General features: G+C 44.2%; 1 protein-coding gene across 1 annotated transcript; it reads right to left on the bottom strand.

The window, feature by feature from the left end:
* Positions 1-813: 813 nt before the first annotated feature.
* Positions 814-18,878, bottom strand: LOC146207642 (solute carrier organic anion transporter family member 74D-like). The gene is made up of 9 exons (XM_084587131.1): positions 18,060-18,878; positions 16,636-16,722; positions 15,008-15,214; positions 10,416-10,580; positions 6,865-7,063; positions 5,758-5,887; positions 5,079-5,263; positions 3,196-3,260; positions 814-1,181 (listed from the first exon to the last, which is right to left on the bottom strand). The coding sequence occupies exons 1-9, from the start codon at positions 18,772-18,774 to the stop codon at positions 817-819; spliced, it is 2,118 nt and encodes a 705-aa protein (XP_084443257.1). The 5' UTR covers positions 18,775-18,878; the 3' UTR covers positions 814-816.
* Between the last annotated feature and the right edge of the window lie 1,237 nt (positions 18,879-20,115).

Genomic DNA, 20,115 nt, shown 5'->3' with positions numbered 1-20,115 from the left:
CGACCACCACAGTGTGATTTCGTTGGCATAAAAAAATGTGCTGAAGATCGGGAATGCCAGGGCCCGTTAAGGATCCACAGATGGTCGAAATTACTTCGTAGCCCTCCACTACGATCCCCTTTCTCTCTTTCCACAATCACTCCCATTTTCCTCCCTTCCCTTACGGCGCGGGTCAAGTGTCCACCGAGAAGTGTGACAGATATTTTGCCTTCCCTTTACAATTTACCAATTTACAATTTACAATGATAAACGTAGTCGCGGTATGAAAATGCCGTGTTTAAGGCGCTGTCGTGTCTGTTCTTAAGATGAAGCTTGAACCTCCCCTTAATTTCTTCATCGACCGCCGAGAAAAGATTTTTGCAATCGCTACCGCTGAATCACTTTTTTTTTCCGGGCATGCAGGCCAGCCCAGTGATGTGTTCAGTTCCTGACTCGTGTTCCCAAGGAAGCGGGATCGAATCCCGGCCTCTGCGGCCGCTTTTTGATGAAGGCGAAAAGCAAGGCGCCCGTATGCTGTGCGATGTCAGTGCATGTTAAAGAACCAGGTGGTCGAAATTTCCGGAGTCCTCCCCTACGGCGTCTCTCATAGCCTGAGTTGCGTTGGGACGTTAAACCCCACAAATCAAACCAGTTCCTGACTCGCGGACCGCCATCAGCATTACGTGATAATATGTGTGTCATAATGATCGAACCCCTCATTTCCCTATTCTGAATTTCCTGGGAAAGTTTTCTGTCAATTATTAGGGCCACTATTTGTGCCCACTAAGAAAATGAACCTTTGTAATAAAATACCACTAGCTATTAAACCCTATTTATTTACAAGGTTATGAGAGAAGAGGCTTCTGCTTCAGGTCCCAAATTGTCCAGCTTCTTCACTTCCGAGTTTGTACCGTTGAGGCCTTCAAGCTCTAGGGCTTCAATTCCTACTTTAGAAACAGCTGCCTCTTCAACATGGGCATCCACTTCGCCGTACATGTCGGGGACGCGCTTCGCGTAGTACGACAAGATCAGTTGGCTAATCAGACCGAGGCCCATGAAAACGATGGTGACAGAGTGGTAAGCGATGCGCAGCTTGTCGACGTCGTAGAAGGAGCAGTTTCCCCGGTGACCGGCCCGATCTTCCCACACTAGACATGTGGCATCAAACACGGCCGTATAGATGAGTGGGTATGGAATGGCTCCTTAAAGGAAGAAAAAGGAACGCAAGAATAAATCGGATGTCACACCGCGTACAGCTATGTATGGTCAGCACTATCTGCTACGAAATTAAGACACAGCGCATTTTTATTTGTGTGAAGCACGTCCCGCGGGGATGCGCTCTCCCACCGGTGAAATATCGGTTGCGCCCTGGCCTAAACCCCATTTTTAAAGCGAAAGCCTTTAATGGCTCATGGTGTCGTGGACAAAATGTGTCGCGCTTTTGAGGCAGCTTTTATTGGCCGAGGCGAGATGACGTCATAGAGGTCTCGATCAATCACAGTGCACCACCCAAGTATACGCGAATGCGTGCCTTATATGGTCATATGGCGATGAATGATCAATTACCAATTAATGAATAACAGTCAATTACTAATTGATGACTAATTAGGTAATTCTATCATTGACCCATAATTATTTATTTCCTACCTAATGACTTCTTGATAATAAATTAATTACTTATTCGTGCCAGTTGCGTGGCAGAATGCGGCACTTAGGCTTTAGCGTTTCACTACTTTAGTCGTGAAAGTCCCTCGTAATTTAGTTGGGTCCTCTCCAACAAACACAAAAATATATATAAACAGAAGAAGAGGGAGCCCATAGCAGCAAACGTTTTGCCCGTTTTAATACCAACTAGTACATATAAAGAAGCAAAAGTTCAAGAATTAAAAGAACTTTTTTAAAAAACGTTGAAGTACAAATAATACGAATAAAAAAAATTTAAATAACCAAGTCCGAGCATCCCACACGTCATGCGTTCACAGCAATAACTGTTAACGATCCATTTTGCTAACAACTGTATAAAAAAAAAAAAAGAATGCCACAGTAGCGGATGTGAGCCTTTCAAGTTATAGCAGAAAACTGGGCTGTAATTATAAGGTTCATTCTCAAGGATTAAGTAATCTAGTAAAAACAGAAAGAGAACGAAATGAGTGGCGCTAGGCAATAATTTGTTCGTGCACGTATACACTCGTGCGCAAAAGTGGCAAGACCACGCCAACCGCTACGATCACAGTTTTTTTTTTTTTTCTGCATAAAAGCACACACCTGATTAAATTGCTCGGAGAAGCGTACAACACTATCAGAGAGGCGGCCAGGGGAAGTTGGGGGGGGGGGCGATGGACTGCCGTATGAATGTCTTGAAAAGTGCAGCTGCTGCGACAAAAACACTGGCATTCAGTTCTGTCAAATCGCGTCCATGAATGCGACTTTCTCTGATGGCGTTATGGCTTCCGAAATGCGTGGTGGCTTAGTTTTGACATCTTGGTCATGTTCGGTTGATTTCCATCGTCACGAGTACGGTGCCTCCAAACGCCATACGTTATACCTGATATATATATATATATATATATATATATATATATATATATATATATATATATATATATATATATATATATATATATATATATATATATATATATATTGTGAGCACTGTTTGGCGCTTCATCTTTGACAAGGGCGAACGTGCTGCTTCATCTTCATCCTGCTCTCTCTTGTAGATACCCATCGTTATCGACGAGTGTGGTTCGCTACAGTGTGCGGCCAGGGCTTCAGGTCTGCAATAAACCTGATCCGCCAAGCCCGACCTTACACGTGGTGGAGGAATAATATACGAATTTTATACTACTCTCGCACTTTCATTTCTTCGATGCCGATTACGCTTCTAACATTTTGGATCACGCGCTGCTGTGCAAGCTAGACAGGGCTTCTGACTGTCTGGCTTAGTTGAGCAGACAAGAATAGGCTTCATATAGCTTATGCTGTTTAACCTCTCAAAGTGACACAGCGTACGAGAGACGTCGTCGTATAGGGGTCTGGATAATTCCGATCAACTGGGGTTCTTAATTTTGCACTGATTGATCACTGAGGGCTTTAGTATAGGACAAACCCATGAAAGAAGCCAACCACAATGAATAGCGGCTCCAGCCTTTAGTCATCGTTTCATATGCTTAAGCTTAGCGCGACATGCGTGCGTGACAAGAAAACAATCCTTACCGAGAAAGTTCAGGCATCCGGCGAGCATTCCAACAGCTACACCCTTGTCTGCAGGATCAACACACCTGTGCAAAGAGCACAGCTGGTATTGAAACAGTTGTGTAACATGCCATATAGGAGCGCTTGATAGCATAAACAAACACACGTAAAAAAATACATTCTATCTCGCTTCCCCGCCATCACACACACTACAAAAGCACTGCTAAAACCCGCATGGGCGCATCCTAGGGCAAATCAGTCAGAACTTCAAAGTACAACGAAAGTCATTCTTTATATAAAAAAATCAAACAAAACTACTTGCAAGTGGTAATAAATGCAAAAACACACAACACGGGTATTTATGGTTAAAATCATTGGAAGCATGGCTGAAAACCGGAAAAAAAAAAAAAACATGACATGTGCAAACTTTGAACGCATGCAACAGAAACAGCAACGAAAGGAAACAGGAAGGAAGGTGATGAAAATAGCATGATGGTCTGGTTTGGCTTATGGAATTTAACGCCCCAAACCGATTCAGGCTATGAGTGATGCTGTAACGGGGAGTTCCGGAAATTGCGACCAATTTGGCCTCTTTAACATGCGCTGACGTCGCACAACACACAGGCGCCTTGCTTTTCGCCTGCACCAAAAAGCGGCAGCCGTGGCCTGGAATCCATCCGGCATCCTTCGGCTCAGCACTCGAGCGCCCTCACCACTGCGCCACCACCGCCAGGCAAAGAATGACTTTAGGTGTGCCACTCTAAAGAAAATTCACAATAATATCGTGGCCAGAAACGGTATTAAGCGGTCTGGCAATGAAATGGAAGGAAAACGTAGTTATAGATCCGCATTCGTTTAATTTTGAGCAGTTCCAATGGTGTGGCTCATTGTTACATCCCCAGGACTGCTAAATTCTTTGTATTTTACTAAATTCTGGGATGCATCCACTGACCCGGCGACGACTGCCAAAGAGCTCGGTAACACTTTTGACACTGCAGTTTAGATTCATCAATCTTCCATTCAGGTACTAATTACCCACCTGCACGACATGTGCATGGACATTGCTTTGATTCATCAATCTTCTATTCGGGTACTAATTATCCACCTGCATGACATGTGCATGGACATTGCTCTGTTGCCTGCCCTAAGCAACAGAGACTCGCAATGAACTTTTTATTCACGTATGTGAAGGAAGGTGGACTTCTAGACAAACTCTAAGTTCCCCTTGAATATTATCCTCAGGTATTTTTCACGCTGTGAACTCTATAAGCACACTTGTCGGACTATGCATTTCATCAATTCATTTTACCTCCCCCTTCATTTCTTTTATACTCCTCACCATTCTTTTTCAACCTTTCCCTCCTAATTCCCCTTCCTACACAGAGTAGCATGTCAGCGAAATCTAAACGCCAGCTAAATTCTCTGTTTTTCATTAAAGGGTCTCTCTCTCTCTTTCCCTCGCTCTGCACCAGGGGTATTGAATAAGCTTAGGTGTGCGCTATTATTGGCGGACATCTTTCGTTCCTGTCTTTGCGCTTCTGTACAGAGTGTGCAAGATTATTGTTGTAGAGAAAACTGCTAGCGCAAACGCGGCGCCAAATTTTCTGCTGGCAATTGCACAGCCGGTTAATGTAGAGCAAGTGGTAAATTATTCCTGATCATATGTCTTACAAAGCTCAAGGCTGCTGCCGAAGGAAAAGTTGCTAATCCAACACAGTCTTAGCTTTCTTACCGTACAATAACTTTGTCGTCCGCTCAGCGCGGCATTAGCGCACCACTATGCCCGCCATGTACGCTCTTTGGTTTACTTTCAACGTTCTTTGACAATTTCCATGAGTGCTCTGTCTGCAATGACTGCCAATTTTTATAACATTTAGCAGTAAAGAAAGAGGACTAAGCCTCACCTTAACGTGATGAGTGTCACTCCCACTCGAGAGAGCTGCGAAATGAGCTTTCCGAGACTGATCAAGAGGACTAAAATAAACAAATTCTTGCAGGGGAAGTCACAGAAGCCGTTGGCAATGGTGGGCAGTACATCGTTGAATTCGGTGTTTCCGCTTCCGGCTATGCAGGCGCAAGCCATCGAACCCTGCGAGGAATGAAGTGGAGGTCTTGCTTCCGCTATAAGCTTATCTATTTATTAACCATCAAAGTTATCACAAGGTCACGTCCAGTACATCGTCTGCCTCTCATAATTCCAATGGTGCTAGTTTTCGTAAGTTTTTATCTCATCTGCGAAGCCAGTTTTTTACCATTCCCTGATGTGTTTATCTTCAATCAGAATCCACTCCTTCGTCTTAAATGACTGACAGTTATCTGTCCGGTTCATTGAATTTCCTGCCCATGTGGATTCCGTCTTTATGTTACCTATCAACAGTACCTTTACTGCTACACAAATTAAGTACACTTTGGTTGTAAGCAACGCCAGCTCAGCAGCTACTTAAATTTTATGCTATATAGGTACAATTACTCTTTGGAACTTTGGTTTCTTTAAGGCGCATTGCAATAAGCGTTCAAGGAGAAACTTTCTGAGGATGCTCTGAATATAAAGGGGTGAAGTTTTTCCCCTCAAATGCTACGCACGTTTCCTCGGTCGACGCAACCGGCTGCGCAGGGAGAGAAGTAGGTGACCTGCTCGACGACATGACAGATTGGCTGGAAGTGGCCAGTGGGGCAAGAGCAGTTCTCATTGCATGGATTCCTCAGGGAGAGCCTGCGCGCAGAAATGATTTAAAACATAAATGCTGTCAAGCTTTTGTAGTGCACTCACTTAAGCGCCTGGATGTAAAAATAATACCTTGTACAAGATAGACTTCACGCTGAGAATCAATGCGGTATTTACAACATTCTGCGACTAAATTTTCGTCATATCGTTACATAATGCCGATATTACTTCGCTGCAGAAAGCTGCGTTTAAAGTTCAAGATGCATAATCTACTTGGGCAGTATAGAACGGTATAGTAGCATGGTATACAATTAAAGCTATCAGCTGTCTACTATCAAAAACAAAAGTAATTGCCCCCCCCCCCCCCCCCTGCACTCCTTTACAAGTTACGAAGGGTGCCGCACTCCATGCGGGTGGTATCTGACTATGCATGCTCTGCTCTCGGCGTCCAGACAGGTGCTATGGTGCCACGCGGTTCGGTGCTTGGAGGGGAGTCAGCTACATTTAATGGATAGCGTTACGTCCCCATTGTCAGTGTTGTCGGTGTCTGCAGTGGGGAGGAGGACGATGCAGTGGACCAACCATCAGGGTTAAAAGTCTGTGAACCACGCAAGCTGCAACCAAAGCGCATAACTTTCGTATCGGCCAGTATATTCTCGTACCATGCCTGTCGATGTTAAAGTTGGAGTTTAGTTCTTTCATGTGTGCTACAGAAATAAGGTGACAATTCGCTTACATCATGTTTCTAGTCGAAAATCGACAGACGTGTGGTGGAGAGACTTTTGTCCCCGACAGTACGTGTCGCGCAAAAAGCAGGAAAAGAAGACTGACAAAGGATTGCGTACGTGGTGATAAAAATGGTAAATGGTAAAACTTTTTCCCCTTAACTACTACTCTTTCACCTTTGAATTGCAAGCTTGGCAAGGCATAGCTTGGTAAGGCGTCTTACAATTCCCGGTTGTTTCTACTGACCAGCAGAGGTATATGGTTCAGAAAAACCACAAAACGTCTCCCGAGCACACTACCTGCCGTCACTGTCCACATGTGTGCCGGCCAGTTGCCAATTAGAACAGCCGAGAAAGAGGCCAGCGAAGAGGAAGGAGAGGTTTAGGAAGTCTCCCAGGGCCCCTAGCAAGCTGATGGTCCGGGCCTGCGGCTTCCAGAAGCGGATGATTATTCCGCCCAGAAACAGGCCCACCATCATTGCGAGGACCTTTGTCGGGCCTGCACATGAAGTTTGTGGTTTGTTAGGAATTAAAGTACTTAGGACAAAGGCCGGGCCAGACTGAAAAAGTCCGATATCTTAAAAATGAACTGCGAGAGAGGGTACCCATCAGTGATAGCGTGGTGACCACGGGCAAGTTTTATTTGCGTACTCTGATATAAGATACGGAAGTGCTCGTATGTACAGAGGGTTAGAAACAGGATGCTATTTGTGAAAGGAGCTCACCGGCATGAGTAGACAGCATCTCATACATATGCACTCAATGAGTTCTTTGAAGTGCAATTCCTGCATTTATTACGAACAAGCACATTGCAGAGATCTCACGCTTCTATGGGTCTTTGGAAGTTTAGTTTTCTTTCCAGTCATATATTGGTGCTATGTTGCTTTTCGAATACCAATAAGTCTTGTAATAAGTTCGCAGAGAGCAATATGACACTGGTAAAAGAAGGTAACGTAGGGTGCAGCCTTAACTGAAGTAGTGCATGCCATGCGAACAGCCCTATGTGCGAGAGCATGCAGTCATTCGTTGAGCACGGTCTAGATAGACAAGGACTATACCCACAAGAAATATAGCCTTTTTCACTTTAGGTAAATAGTTGCTTAAAATCTTACTTTCATTCTGGTTTTCACAAGAATCTTGTGGAACGTACATATAAGCAGCGAATTCATTATCCACACTGTTCGTTTCAGATCCGCTCACGTGGAACGGTGTTTTTTTTTTTTTTTTTCTCACTAGAAGAAGACGCTGCGGAAAAGCGCTGCTTAAATTCAGTCTGTGTACTGTGGACCCTTCGCGTTTTTCGCGCGCAAGATAAACCTTCTTTTCTGTTCAGTCAGGTGATCCTGAATAGGTTACACCTCAAAGTGCAGTCAGTCGACACTAACGAATACCCACACTAGGGAGGTGGCGCTCTCGCCTCTCACTTTGCATGAAACGTTTACTGCCCTTCGCTATAAGTAGACACCCAAAGCAATATATCAGGCACTAGCCAAGTCCATTTGTCGAAAGGTTGGCTGGCGAGCTGGAGCTTCCGCCCAGTCCTTGTTTACTTTGTTTTGTGAGCACCGGCTAAGTGTGACGCAATAGAAGCCCACATTTCTTTGTAGGGTGTCTGATGTGATGTGGCAGGTGAGTCAGCTTGGCGCCAGCACCTGGATGGTGTGAAATGAAGCTCAAGATTTCACTGTACCGAGCAACTTCGAGGATGCTCAGAAGCAAGACCTCGCGCCCTGGTAGCACTCGTATATCATGTTTGGCAGTGGTAGGCGGCGCCTCTTCGTCAGAATCAAAGAACACAGGGAGACCCGCTTCTGAACCGCATAGGGAGGCCTACAGCACCAGTGGAAATCGTTGAGTTCAAATAAGCGTTAGTAGGAGAGATTTTGGAACACTGCGCTTAACGAACCATGCAGCATGGTCATGGGCTTTTTTCTTTCTTTGTCTTTTATATGACTTTCAATGTGCTGAAGCTTTCAAACAAATTGGCAGTTCGAATGCATCTCAACATTTTTCATTCATTCATTCATTCATTCATTCATTCATTCATTCATTCATTCATTCATTCATTCATTCATTCATTCATTCATTCATTCATTCATTCATTCATTCATTCATTCATTCATTCATTTGGTTTGGTTTGGCTAATATATTTTAAGGGCAACTCCGATGTTTTTCTAAACTCCTAGGATTTTACTTCTACGGTTCATGCTCCTCAGATTTCCGGTTATATATACCGTTGAAGAGGGTTTATTGGGATGTCCGGAGGACTGAAGATGGCGACCGTTGGCGCAAGGCAATCGAGTTACGAAGCGTAGACAGGGTCCGACAAAGGCAACTCGAGCTTCAATTGCGCGCGACAGCTGACCGCCGAAGAACCCAAAAACCTCCATCGTCGTTTATGTCGGCGCAGTGTCATCTTCTTCTTTACAGTTACTTTTTGCTGCTTGATGAAAATGAAACTAAAATTTCTACTGCTTGATGAAAATCAGACTTAAAATGTCTTCTTTCGTGGCCTCAGTCAGGGAGATTTCGACGGGCAGTGTTGGTTGCGTCATGTCACTGGCAGTACGGCCGTGTATATTCAGTCTGCGTATGTTGAAGGACTGACTTTGGAGCTTACTTCTGATTATTTCAGATGAATAGTAGCCCCAGCTCTCACATTCTCTAGTTGAGTCAAACAACGCGCACGCTGTAGGCTCTGTGGCCGTGTCCATGACGTCACAGGCTAGTCGAAACATACTTTCCGTTTCGGTTTCCTCCTTTTCGCTCTCTTAAAATATTTTGTATTCGTAGTTCGATTTTATTTTTGCACCCATTTTATTTTTGCAACTACGCCGTGGCCGAGTTACCTAGTCAGCATAAAAATCCAGGTAAAATGGGGGGATCATTATGAGATACAGACGATAGACAACAGCCATTGACATCAAGAAAGCGTAGGGGAATGTTTTTGTTTTTGTTGTCGTTCATTCCGTTCTCCTTCATTACTCTATGCTTTATTGGCGCCAATGCCTTTTGACTATGGCACGTATCTCGCAATAAGGCCCTATTTTCCCCCATTTGTTTCCGTACTGGCCCAAAGCGGGCCTACAATCCGCCAGCATTGATGTGTAGAGCTAGCGTAATGGATGGGGAAACTTTATTTCATTGAAAGCTCGTGCAGACGCTTACCTTGATAGCGTGAGATGTTTATGGCAAGTTCTGCCGTCTCCATTATGCCATGTTCCACGTGAAATTCGCGGTATAACAGGGCGGTTAACGTCCGCCGCTATCATCGAGAGTGACGCTAGTGAACACGCTCAAGGATAGGTTACGCGTTGCAATAAATGCCCAAGAAAGTAGATTGAACAGCCATCGCCGTTGCTGGAAGGTGGCGCTCCGGACGCGAAATTCAGAGGTCGTGAATTTGTATCCTTTCGGCGGCATATAGGTGTTTCCTCTCCTACTTTCTAATCAACCATCTCGACAATTACACTTTTATCCTTCACCTTTATATCCACTCACCCCCTTCCCACGGTGAAGGGTATCAGACCGGTTTATTTTCCCGGTTAACCTCCCTACCTTTTTTCTCCGTCTCCTCCTCGGCAATTACAGTGGGCTACGGGTTTCATATCTGACTCGGTATCCAAGGGCCCTGGCTACTTAGAGTTCCGTATCGCGCCCTTAAAACGTGCAGCAGATGGGCGCCTCCGTTCGTTTGCTGCGCATTTAAATAATTAATTGCGAAATTGACCTCTTTCGTTCTTCTGTAATTTCTGTCTACCTTACACACGTGCAGTACCAACCACGAATTCAAATATATACTAGTATTTCCGGGGTGGAAAGGTGAAAAGAAACATTTTTCACTCACTGACCTGTAAAGAGGTTGGCCTTTGACGCCGAGACGCGGTACTGGTTCTCGACGTACTTCGGGAACATGCTTAGGTAGCCGCCAATACCGTTAACGATGAAGACGAGGGTTACCATTTTCCATACCAAGACTGGGTTCTTGAAGAGGCGGCCCACTGATATCTTGAAATCTGGAAACATGCAATACATCTTCCTGATCATACTTTCGACATATCTTGAAGGAAAGTGGACAACGAGGTGAATAGAGCAGGGATGGGAACTAGCCACAATTGTCGAAAGCAAAATCCACATAACCAAGGAAGAAAAAAACCGGGCAGGAAATTGGACAACCAAAGGCGCCCGCAGGAGACGTAATAAAAGTGACAAGCAGGTGTTCAAAAGCACGCCCTGTTCACAAAAGTAGTTATAAGTGAAATAAATAGTCGAGAATGCATGCAAACTGTTTTTGATGTCAAACGGCACTGTGGTTGTCACTTCTATAGCTATCATTCCCGGTTATGATTTTATAGATATGTCTTCTCTTTCATTATTTCCGGCGTAATCAGAAATATTGAAAATATTCTGAGAAAGAGGGTAAACATAAGTTTTTCGTATGTTTTGTACCTGCACCAAAATAATAAATTTTATCTTCAGATCTTCCCTAGGCAGGCTAGCATGTTTTATTTCCTATTTTATATCCCAGCTCTACGCATTAACACCAAAACGGATAACAGTAGTCCTGCTTTTCTTTGCAGCGGCGGACGGAGTAGAAGATATTGTACATCTTGTTGCATCTGACTACCACCCCCTCCACACACACACAGTTTTTCCCTGTTTTATTAACCAATTCTCACTTTTCCCCGATGATAGAGATACAGGCAAAAAACAAAACATCAACACTGAGAGTCATCAACGCCAAACATAAATTTAGCTGCCTGTGTCCGTAACCTTTCAAGCTTTAAGAGTGCACGTTATTGGGTGAATCAGTCGTACATACGTTAGCAAGGTAAATGCGCAAACAATGACACAGACGAGAACAAAACAAGGAAAGCGCATAGTCTCGACTGACTTCATTCAGAAAAACACATATTTATAGTTTAATGCCCGTCAAATTTTTGCCTATAGCGCACGTGCCAGCGAACATTTTTTTTTTTTTCATACAGTTTGATGGAAACATCGCTTACACACTTATCACCAGAACTCTCAATGAAAAAATCTTTTGCCCGCTAATATGCCGTCTGGTTACGACTGCGCCTCAAGATTTTGGTTCTGGGCAGCTAAGGGCAGCGTGGCTTATCAGGCGTAGCCAAAGAGCATGCGCCGCAATTTAAGGGCAAATTCGGCCCTTTCCCTTTATTCTCGAAAGCAGATGCTCCCCTTAGTCGTTTATATATACAACGGCCCGTTTGTTCTATGTATACTTTTTAGCATGTCAGGAGGTTTCCATACACAACCTCCACTGACAACCCGCCGTACCAAGTTGTGTGATGTTTCGTGCATTCACGCACGCGTCTTTCCAAGGAGACGATCCAGGAGCACAGAGAAGCCAACTCGGGCGGTGCAGAAAAAACCACCGGCACACCGTAGCGGTTGGCTCCATTGCTGAGTTTGTGGGATATCCTATTAACATAGGGTGCAACGGCCAGTCTGATCTTTGGTCGACCGCCGCCTTCGTGGGGTGTTCCTGCTTTCAGTCTATGCAGAAGTTTCTCTGCCACAGCGACTATATGACCGACATAGGGAAACCAGCTTTCTGTAACCCGACAGCCTGATTGCCGAGACTGTCATCCACCAGGTAAACGCATGACTTATGCAAGGCTTCCTTCACGAATAACATACCAATGAGGCGTTCTATCGGAACGCGCAAATTCAAGCGGCAACAGGTCTTTTCGTATTCGTGGCGAGTACATCCAACAGGCGTTGTCTGGTGTTAAGATGAAGTAGATATCTAAACACTGCAACCTAATTTGGTCAGGTAGTTCATATGTGAAAGTTATACACATCCTACGTCGTTTAGAGACCGATAAAGTATCTTACACGGAGGCAGTGTGAACCAAACCGGGTTTCTCTAAGAAAATTCAATAGTCGATCCTCTATATCGTATTTAAAACATTTAAGAGTGATCTTGTTGTCTAAACAGTTCGCTAGACCACGATCAATGTTGGGCAAGAAAATTTCAACCAGAAATGACGCTACACAAGACCCAATACAAATGCCCTAGAGTTGAACCTAGTTGTCAAAGGTTACCAAGGTTTGCTCAAAATACAATTCAAGTAGCGCTGGAGTTGCCCAGTTAACCCGCTGGTGTTCTGAAAATCTACGACGCCGTTATCTTCGATGCGAGTATGCTTCCCACCTTGTGCCCTTCTCGTCCGTGTCTTTATTTGCATGCTTACTTCTCTTTAGTACATGATGGATAAGAGGGCGCAGACGGAACGTGGACACAGAGAAGAATACAACAAGACAAGCGCCGCTGTGTTGTTGTATTCTTCTCTGTGTCCACGTTCCGTCTGCGCCCTCTTATCCATCATGAACAGTTTTCAACTAGCCCAACTTTCCATTCTCTTTAGTAGCTCTCAAGCGTCGCCTGAGACCGCAGCACGAAGTCCAGAATGTGTTTGGGAAATTGTACATTGTAATGACGGACGACTTCAATCCCGAGATAGGCAAGAAGCAGGATGAAGACCAGGCAGTGGGTGACTATATGTCTTACACTCTAGGAATAGTAAGCGGAGTTATTAGTAGATTTCCCAGAGAGAAATAATTTACGAATCATGAGTGAAATTTCCCGTTATTGAGAGAAAGAGAGGTGGACACGAAGAATCCTAATATTGAGACCAAAATGAAATCAACTGCATAGTGTAGGTTAATTCTGGCATCTTGAAGGAAACAGGAAATAAGGCAAGCATTACTGAAGCAATGTAGAGTGGAGAAGCAGCTTGTGAGGACTAGGTAACTGCCCACCTGTTAAATAAAGTGGGAATCTTTTACTGGAAAGAGAGGCCTCGAGAGTGTAGGGACCGTGGAAGAAAGCAAACATTCTAACTCTTCAGACTCGGAAGAGGAACGTAACAGAAGTTAACTACAGGTGGCCACGCAGTGGAAGCGATAAAGAAATCCGTCTACATACGAGGCAATCAGCGGCCAGTGATCCGGACCACGAGAATGAACCACTAGATGAACAAGAATAGGATGAAGCGCATTTGGGGCTATTGTAAGATTGTAAGTGGCAGTTTGCAGGTATCTCTCAAGGGAAAATTGGGAATTGTAAGCTGTGCCTTTACAAGTATACGTATGACATGACAGCATGTACTCTTACCTGTACTCACCTATGGGGCTGAAGCGTGGAGGCTAACTAAGAGGGTTCTACTTACGTTGACGACAACGCAGAAGGCTATGGAACGAAAAATGGTAGGGGTAACATTAAGAGATAGGAAGCGTGCGGAGTGGGTCAGAGAAATAACTCAGGTTACTGACATTCTAGTGGAAATCAAGAAAAACAAATGGGCATGAGCAGGACATGAAGTGCGAAGAGAGGATAATCGATGGTCGCTTAGGGTAACAAACTTGATTGCAAGGGAAAGAAAGCGCAGCAGGGGGCGGCAGAAAGTTGGATGGGCGGATGAGGTTAAGAAGTTCGCAGGGGTCAAGGGGACGCAGCTAGCACATAACCGGTTTAATTGGAGAAATATGGGAGAGGCCTTCGCCCTGCAGTGGGTATTGTCAGGCTGATGGTGATGATGATGATGATGATGATGATGATGACATGACAGCTGTAATGGTTCTCGTCTGTGGCTCGGTCTCGGATTCTTATTCACGTACATGCAATTCGTAGCTTGCTCACTCACTAATCTCTTAATATTGCCTGTACTATCTCACACGTTCTGATTAGCATAGCTTTGTAAGGGACCACATTATGTGAAATATTACTAGACATAAATATAAAATCCACTTAAACAATCCTTATGAACGAACTTGAGTTGCCAAAAGGTATCGGGTCTTAGTTGGAATCTTAGTTGGTTTCGATTCTCTTTCAATCTCCTATCATAAAGGAGAAGGCCGAGTTAGCATGGTCCTACCAACGCGGCCATATCATGTAGTCTCGTGACGTCACACAACCCCTCGACCAATCAGTGTCCGCAAATGCCACCTGCCAACTGCCATCTGCCAACTGCCACCTGCCAAAGGCATGCCCATGATTCACAACACCGACGTCGATTTTTTCTGTACAATGGGGCCTCTAACGCTGTTGAGTTAAGACTTCTTTGGAAATAGCTTAAATATATGATAACAATTGTGGTGATTCGATATTATAAACGCATGCGAACTTTTTGTTTTTGGTCCATATGAACTTGGATAAAAGACCCATTCTCTGGGATTTTCTTCTTTTTTTTTTTCGACAATTTCTGTCTTCTTAGTTCTCCCTCATGAGGAGCCGTGCTTGGGGTCCGGGGATGGCTCAGAATGATTAGAAAAATAATGAATAATTGGCGCAGCACTGGTGCTCCAACACATCATACAGAGTAGATTTTCGAACCTGTAAGTCGGAAGTGTGATGAAGCCTGCATTTGAAAAGTCCCTGCAATCGCCATTCTACTGGCCTGTATTACGTCCTCACCACGTGCGTCGTTGACGATCTTCTCACGCAGCGAGTTGGGTACGGCCTTCTTGCTCTCTGGAGCTGCGTGCACGGAGCTCCTACGAATATGCTTGGGGAAAAGCGACATTGGCAGCGACATCAGCGCCATGGCACCACCCCAAATGACGAAGCCCATCCACCAGGCGCCAATCCAGTTCGGGTGCGTCCGGCTGATGTCTGGTTTCTCTGTCGATTGCAAGAGCAAGACCCTCGCGATTAATCAGCGAAGATAAATAGAAATCATACCTTTATAAAAGGTCTCATAGCAGATCGCTGCAACATTTCCTCAGTTTCTCTTCTTTACTAAGCAGTATTAATTCCAAACGGCTGTTTGGAATTTGGTAGGGCGAAGATGAAGGGCTATCGTAGAACTGCATTGTGGATAGAAAAGGGTGGCGCGTTTAAAAGATACTCTGCTGGTTCTTCTCAAATCAAGAGCCATCTCAAAACGAGATGTGCAGACTGTAAACGGAGGGAACGTCATATTAGGCTTCTCGCAGATCAGCACTTAGAGGTGGTTCTTGTTTTGAGCTCATCTAATAAATGCTCAAACTAAACACAAATCTCATATTTTCATCGGTGCTATATTAGAAGTAGGTTCTCGCTTTCCGGCACACGTATTATGACAAGGTTACCTTGTCATCGTACACAGGCCTTCTAATAATTTAAAGTTACGCCAAGAAACGACGTTTTCTAGAAAACACTATTTTTTTTTTTGCGTTGTTCTCCCATCCTATTATGAGGGAGCTAGAGCTCAAACCTTGCAACACCGTTGAACGCAGGGAGGAACTCAAGATGAAACATCTGTCATATAACGTGTTGAAGAATGCATATCTCTAGTTTCATCTCATAAATATTTACAGTTTATTATTCTGATGTTTTATGGTCAAATACTACCACGACGAGAGTGAGTTAGGTAAGGTACTAGGCTTTGAAGAAAATATACGCTGTTCAAAGATTGAAACCTTTTTAGGGCTAATTTACTTCTTACAATGTATACTATTATTCCCTTCATTTTTTTTTCTTTTTCTTTACTGTGTAGCTACACCACCAGAGCGGCAGAAGCTTAATCATCCAAGAAAAGACATAAAACTATGCTCGATTCTAGCAGTATGTGCCCCGCATAATCAGCTCAACAAGTCTGCAAGACACTACATTATCGCCATTTTATCCTCTGAGTGGGATTAGTCAGGTTTGGTTTGTGTGGTTCACCGTCCCAAAGAGACTCAGGCTATAAGAGACGCCGTAGTGGAGAACTACAGAAATTTCGACCACATGGGGTTCTTTAACGTGCACTGACATCGCACAGCACGCGGACGCCACTCAATTTCGCCTCCAGCGAAAAGCGGCCGCCGAGGCTGAGATTCGATCCCGCATTCTCGGCCACAGTAGTCGAGCTCAGTGACCACTGCGCCACCTCGGCGGGGCTGAGTGAGATTAGTTTCTGACCTTCATAACCATCTCTTTAAGAACTATCAGGGGCCAAAGCACAAATTAAAGTTACTGTCAGGTTTATATTTTTCTGTTTAACACCTGCGTAAAGACAGAAAGTATGATTGCGTTACGACAAATAAAACAAGGGATATCTGCAAACAAAACTTGCTTACCGAATGGCCACTCGTATATACCCAGGAAAACAGATGCGGACACGTATCCTAGCATTGGACCGACGAGACGCAACGCCATGATCAAACCTGGGCAAAAAACGCGCATACTGTAAGTTGCACTTTAGTGAGTGCTACGCCCGAAGGAATATTTTTGGTGCATTGGCAAAAACGTGGATAATATCAAAGAAGAACGTCGATTAGTTTTATGCCTGTTTCAGCATGAAATGTAACGCCTTCGTCAGCTGCATATACTCACCTTGATAATTTTGTAATTGCATTTATCCAGCTCAGCCGTACAGGCTTTGTCATATTGAAGTCCATGGGCTTGCTTCTGAACCACATCGTGTGTCTCCTAATACATCCCTGTTATTGTAAATGTACTGAAGGCAAAATGATTTTTTGGCCCTTTCTCTTCCAGCGGGTGGGACTACCACGAATGCTGCAGGCGTCCCCCAGGCTTTCAAATTTCGGCAAATAATGTACGTTAAAGGAGCTTTTAAAGAAACCAGCAGGTAGATGTTTATGAAAGGCAGCATTTATAAAATGATATAAAATATTGCTCCCTGTATAATATCATAATATCATACCTCTTAAGAGCAAAACTGAAATTTGTTAAGAATCTACTTTTCTATTATAAATAAGATAGTTGTGCTTCTTTATAAATTTACGTCTCTTTATTTTTGAAGAGAGACTGTAACTGGACCTTACATACCTCCCTTTTACATAACATTTTCTATATATAGCAAACAAACAATTCAGGGGGAAATGAGGGTCTTGTTATTATAAAATTTAAAGGAGCCAACAGTGTACGAGTGCGAGGCGAACGTTGGGGATATTTTTTTTTTAATTTTTTGTTGTTGGAATTAGTCGTGATGATTTTTAGGGATAAAGAATATTAAATTTAAAGCGGAAGGAAGTAAAGCGGACGGAAGAACAACGCGCCGATGGTGGGATGGTACCATCCCCAACGTTCGCCTTGCACTCGTAGACTGTTGGCACCTTTAAATATATATACATATAAGTGCGCCTCGTGCGACAGTAGCCGAGCACCAGGATGGGGGAGCTCTTGTGCCCATTGAAAACAGATGGGTACCCGGTGACATCAGGCATCGAACCTAGTATTTCCCGAATATGAGGCAGATGCTCTACAAAAAGGGTTTTCTTCACCGGCGCGTTATTTTTTCTTCTTATTTGTATTTAATTATCTTACTCTCTAAAATGATTAAATTACTAGTTTACTAGTTCAGGCCAATAACAAGAAAAGCGTTTAAATAACTGCTAAATATACCGTGCGCTTTCCTTGGCCTGGCGGACTGTTGGCTTCTTTCGTTTGTATATATAGATACATGGCACCATACCAGCCACTATGATTTCTCGTCTTCGTCAAAGCACAAGATACCACGAAGCGCTAGGAGGTTACTTACTGAAGTAGAGAGGAGAGTCTTTCTTCTTCACGTTGTCGTCAGTGTACGTTGCCCCTGATATGTAAAACGCTGTGCCTCCAATACCGTTGAGGAAGTTAGCTAAAAACAGCAGGAACACGGCCACAACGGATGTCGGAGCTGGCGTCTCATCTTTGACGAAACTGTACCCATCACCAATGTCGTGTTCTCCTTGTGTGCAGAATTTCAGCTCACTCCTCGAACCACTCATTCCACGAACTAACCTGGCGTGTGCATTAGCAGTAGACACATCTCTACTATGGCTTACGAAGCCTGGTCCGTAGATGAGGTACGGTAGAACGCTGAAGAAACACCCCAGCACAGATACCCAAACTCCGAAGGCTATGATTTTGGGCCGGCTGATCTTTGTTGCATAGTACCCGATCAACAAGCTGGCGAAGAGCGCACTGATGTTATCGGCGATAAGAATGATGCCGACCGCCTTTGCAGTGAGGCCAAACTTCCTCTCTATGGTGGACACGCAGCCATTAAGGTACGCTTTGAGCGCCCCTTGGAATATGCCGAACAGCGAGTAACAAATCAGGAAGTAGTACGCCTTGGCAAAACGCTGAAGCCACGCAGGCCTGTATCCCAGGAAACCGCACATGAAATTTGGGTCTGTTTCTGGCTGCTTGTCTCCATTCCATCCGGGATCTTGCGTCGGCACGGCTTCGAACCTGGGTTTCTTGAGAGACATGAGCTACCAGCTCTTGTCGCGTCGGCAAACCTAAATTGCTAGCTATAAGGTAAAACCTCAGAAAAAGGAAAACGTTGGTAGAAGAAGAGCCTGGCGATGCCACCTCGAAGTGTTCGAGGAGTTGTCTGAATTGAGATGTATATGCGCCGGCTATTGAAGTGCCCGCAGAATATCAGCCAGCGACTGGGCTCAGATAACGTCCTTCTAAACCAAAGCTTCCGACTGAAAAAACATTGCTGCGTTCCGCATAGATAACCCAGACGACGCGTGCAAAAAGGAAGATATAGAACCATGTGCTGTCGCCGTAAGACGCTGTGCACAGTTCTTCCAGTGACCCCTTTTCTTCTTTTTTTGTTTACCTGTCTCTTATTGCTTATTTTGCGGCATCGGAGGACTTATGATAGAGTATCGGCCTCGCACTCAGAAGGTACTGGGTTCGATCCCCGGTTTCTACGGGTATTTATCGACTTTCTGGAGTGAAATATTTCGGAAAAGGATGTTTGACATGTAGTATGCCTTTAACGTAATAGGCTAACCTTTTTCTACCACTTTTAGCCACCTACGGAAAGATATCATGTCTAAGCCTTAAACATAAAGTTCCAGGCCGATGCCTTCCTTATACTTCCAGACATATGCCGCATTAATATCACCGTCACAAGGTCAAAACTGAAACATATAACACTATATCTACATTTCTGTACTCGTCTCGTGTGTCTCGCGAATAGAACCGCCTTTCTGCAGGAAATGTCCACATAAAGGATAACCAGCATTTTTTAACCGCATTCGCTGACATCTTCTAAGGGGAGCATGAATAATATTTTGTAAAATTCTCTGAATTTGTTCGTGTATTCTTAGTACTTGTAACCGCTCCCTTTCGCCCTTGCCTTTGGCGATCAAGGTTCGTTAAATAAGTAAATAATGAAATAAATCTTAAACTGCGTTAGTTTGGTTTAGTTTATGAGCTTTAACGTCCCGAAGTGACTTAGGTTATGAGAGACGCCGTAAGTGGAGCGCTTCGTAAATTTCGACCACGTGAGGTTCTTTAACGTGTACTGACATCGCACAGCACACGATCGCCTTGCTTTTCGTCTTCATCGAAAGCGGCAACCTCGGCCGGTATTTGATCTCGCATCCTAAAGCAGTTTTAAAGTAACACCTGCCACTGCGGTTGTAGCACATCTGAATAGTTAAACCGAGTTTCTGAACAAAAGTAGCTCCTCATTTCACAGGAAAGAGCTTTCATCTGTTTGTTTCGTTCCATTTCATTTAGTTTACCCTCAGGGCGTGCACGGTAGAGAGAGGAAGAAGGCAGTGAAATCAAACAAAGGCAAGTAAAAGAGA

This window comes from Amblyomma maculatum, chromosome 1 (genome assembly GCF_055883805.1).
Source record: "Amblyomma maculatum isolate TAMU_Amacu chromosome 1, ASM5588380v1, whole genome shotgun sequence".
Classification (NCBI taxonomy): Eukaryota; Metazoa; Arthropoda; class Arachnida; order Ixodida; family Ixodidae; genus Amblyomma; species Amblyomma maculatum.
This window is presented reverse-complemented; position numbering and strand designations above follow the sequence as displayed.